At 41.2% G+C, this 2,789-nt stretch overlaps 1 protein-coding gene across 1 annotated transcript; it reads left to right on the forward strand.

Annotated features, from left to right (window-relative positions):
• Positions 1 to 822: 822 nt before the first annotated feature.
• On the forward strand, positions 823 to 2,518 carry MELLADRAFT_84467 (uncharacterized protein; the record flags this gene model as incomplete). The annotated part of the gene is made up of 7 exons (XM_007418883.1): positions 823 to 905; positions 1,003 to 1,079; positions 1,167 to 1,291; positions 1,357 to 1,656; positions 1,828 to 1,915; positions 2,026 to 2,155; positions 2,218 to 2,518. 7 exons carry the CDS (start codon positions 823 to 825, stop codon positions 2,516 to 2,518), a joined length of 1,104 nt encoding a protein of 367 aa, XP_007418945.1.
• Between the last annotated feature and the right edge of the window lie 271 nt (positions 2,519 to 2,789).

Consider the following 2,789-nt stretch of genomic DNA (forward strand, 5'->3'; position numbering starts at 1 on the left):
ACTACCGAACACACACAGGTTATCAGTTGCAGATTCCAATATATCAAGTCGGTTTGGTTACACAGCATCCTGTCGGCAAAAACATATCGGGTGGGTCAAATTTCGCCCCGATTTTATCTGTTCATGACCAGAACTTTGCGTTTATCTCATCATATCGCTTATCCTGGGACTTGAAACATCACAGTGGCAGATTGAAACACAGAATCCATACACTCAATTCCCGCATCACAACTTGATCCTCACGTATAAATACCGTCAATTGGCGGGAATCATAACTTTTCTTCCCCATTGCGTTGAATTGATTGATTCCTCTATCCCTCTAATTATTCTTGGAGGCCGTTTTAGCTGGTGAGCTAATTAGACAAATTTGTTTGAGACTCCTTTTGTTGATTTGTTGATTTGTTGATTATTCTCGTAGATTTGCAAACTAGATTCTTGATAAATTGAGTGTCTGAGTTGTTACTCAAATCAGTTCATCGCGACGATCGCATTGCTGCTTGTATCTTTCTCCCTTTTTGGGTTTAGATACCTACCACTCATTGCTTGACCATCCTACCCATAGCGTTTGATCAGACTCCCGATATTTCGTCCACTATACATTTACGTAAGTATACCTTTTTTATCTGCTTGGTCTGCTGGTTGCTAATAGGATGGGCTCAGAACCTGCTTGGAGATAACTGGATTTGGTTTCTTAATGTGGGACGTTACAAAACCGTAGTCTCCGATGGGTTCTGTTGCTCATTCTATGGGCACAGCGGAAGCAGCTCAGTAATCATCCGCCATGTTTCTTTGAAGTGTTCTGATCGATTGATTATTTGTTCCATGCTACTTACATTGACCGACATTGTAGTTACCATTCTTTCACTTGGACTCTTGTCTTGGCTTCCGATAAATTGTTCCTTTCGGTGAGTGTGAGCCTTAACTTGATCATCCACATTATGATCAAGCTGACATTTAACTATCTAACTGTTTGAATTACTTTCTATAACATTGTTATCATAGTTGTTGCCTTTCTTACCGTATCTTCGACTGCATTGCTTTAAGTACTTGCACTAAGCCAAAGGCAAACCCACAAACAGGTGAGTTCTTAACTTTTTTCAATAGCATACCGTAAACTTCAGCTATTCATTACTTTCCGACCGATTGCTAACTCGAGCTTGGCACAGATTCCGAACTCTTGAACTTGATTAGCCCATTTAAAATCCAATTGATCAGTCGAGTCATGGCCGATCCTACTGAATCCACAACTCATGGCCTCTATCTATCTGGCAATTTCCACATTGAAAAACAGGTAAACGTCTCAATCGATGAATGTTTTATAACATTTGAGTGACTTTCAATCAATTTTGTTTATAGACCAGCCAAAACAACGGTTGGAGGAAAGAGTGGAGAACTTTTAGTGCATCAATTTGGTGTAGTGGCGCAGGCCGATCGAAGCGATTGTCGTACGATATTGACGCCAAAGGTTTTGGACCTGCCGAACGCAAACTCGAGCCAGGCAACATTTATTTCTTGAGAGGCGCATTTTTTCCTACTAATGATCTTGACATCAAGGATGTTTTCTATTTTGAGGGCTCTGACCGCGGTTTGATTTTGACCGCTACCGAATTCAGCGGAGATTTGGCTGACACGGTTGGCGCCACAGGAGTTGGTATTGTGTGTAGCATTGAAAGTGTCATCGAACCCATGCTCAACAATTTGAAAAAGAACCCTGCCGACGAAAACAAGGCTACCACGATTGTCACAGTCTTGCACTCAGACTTCCACCCAATTGTAAGCGTAACGCCTGCATATACCGGTCCCATAACTAACGTTTGTTCCTAACAGGTCAAAGACCCCAAGCAATTTACAGTCCAATACCGTATTCCGCCTACCCCTAATCTCCTCGGCACACCTAAAATTCTCAGAGTCGGCCGTGAGTATCAGTTTCATGGGTTTATCAAAGACTTTCATTTAGAAACCTTGAGATTTGTAATCGTTGTGAGTCTTGCATTTTCATCGTAAAAGAGATGTTTGTCTAACCAGTTAATCCACAGGCGAATAAAGTCTGCCCAACTACCGGCAACAAAGAATATGATGTCAATATGAAAGACGGAAAAGTCAAAGTCAAAGAAGAAACCAACAAACCCGTTGGTTTGGCAAACAAACCTATGAAGTATGTTCTCGTTGTTAAGCTTCCAACTTTCCCAGTTGCTAATTTTAACATATTCAATATAGATTTGAGCCCAGAAGCTTAACTTCACCATTCAAATCACCCATTATTCCTACGGATACTGAATCTGCCTCCAGCATGCCATTTGCCCCATCTGATTTCGGACCTTCTTCCTTTTCCCGCGCTTCTTCTTCAAAGTCTACTCTCCCATCTGGATCAAGCGCTTCTCCAGAGAAGGCTGCATTGGAGCCATCCCCAAAGCCGGTCAAGAAAAGAGCCCTTGCTCAACCTAAACGTTCCACGAAGAAAAGTAAGACTCTCGACTTGACTTTGAATGAGGAAGACGAGGATGAAGCAATTGTATAAGAAAAGCAACCGTTTGGATTCTGCACAGTTCAAACAGTAAAAGGATCATATTGTTGTTGGCTTTATTTGTATAGATTTGGCCAACGTTTGATTACAATAAACAAAAATCCGAAAAATTCCTTTATCTGACGGTTGCAGTGACTTAAAACCACAATACAGCACCAAACTCTTTTGTTTTCTTTGCTTTACTTTCGGTTTTATATGATCACACATGTTGCACCCACTGGTACTTCCAACTATTTCATCATGTTCAGTCAAAACTCAAAAAATC

Source organism: Melampsora larici-populina (assembly GCF_000204055.1).
Source record: "Melampsora larici-populina 98AG31 unplaced genomic scaffold MELLAscaffold_110, whole genome shotgun sequence".
NCBI classification, from domain to species: Eukaryota; Fungi; Basidiomycota; class Pucciniomycetes; order Pucciniales; family Melampsoraceae; genus Melampsora; species Melampsora laricis-populina.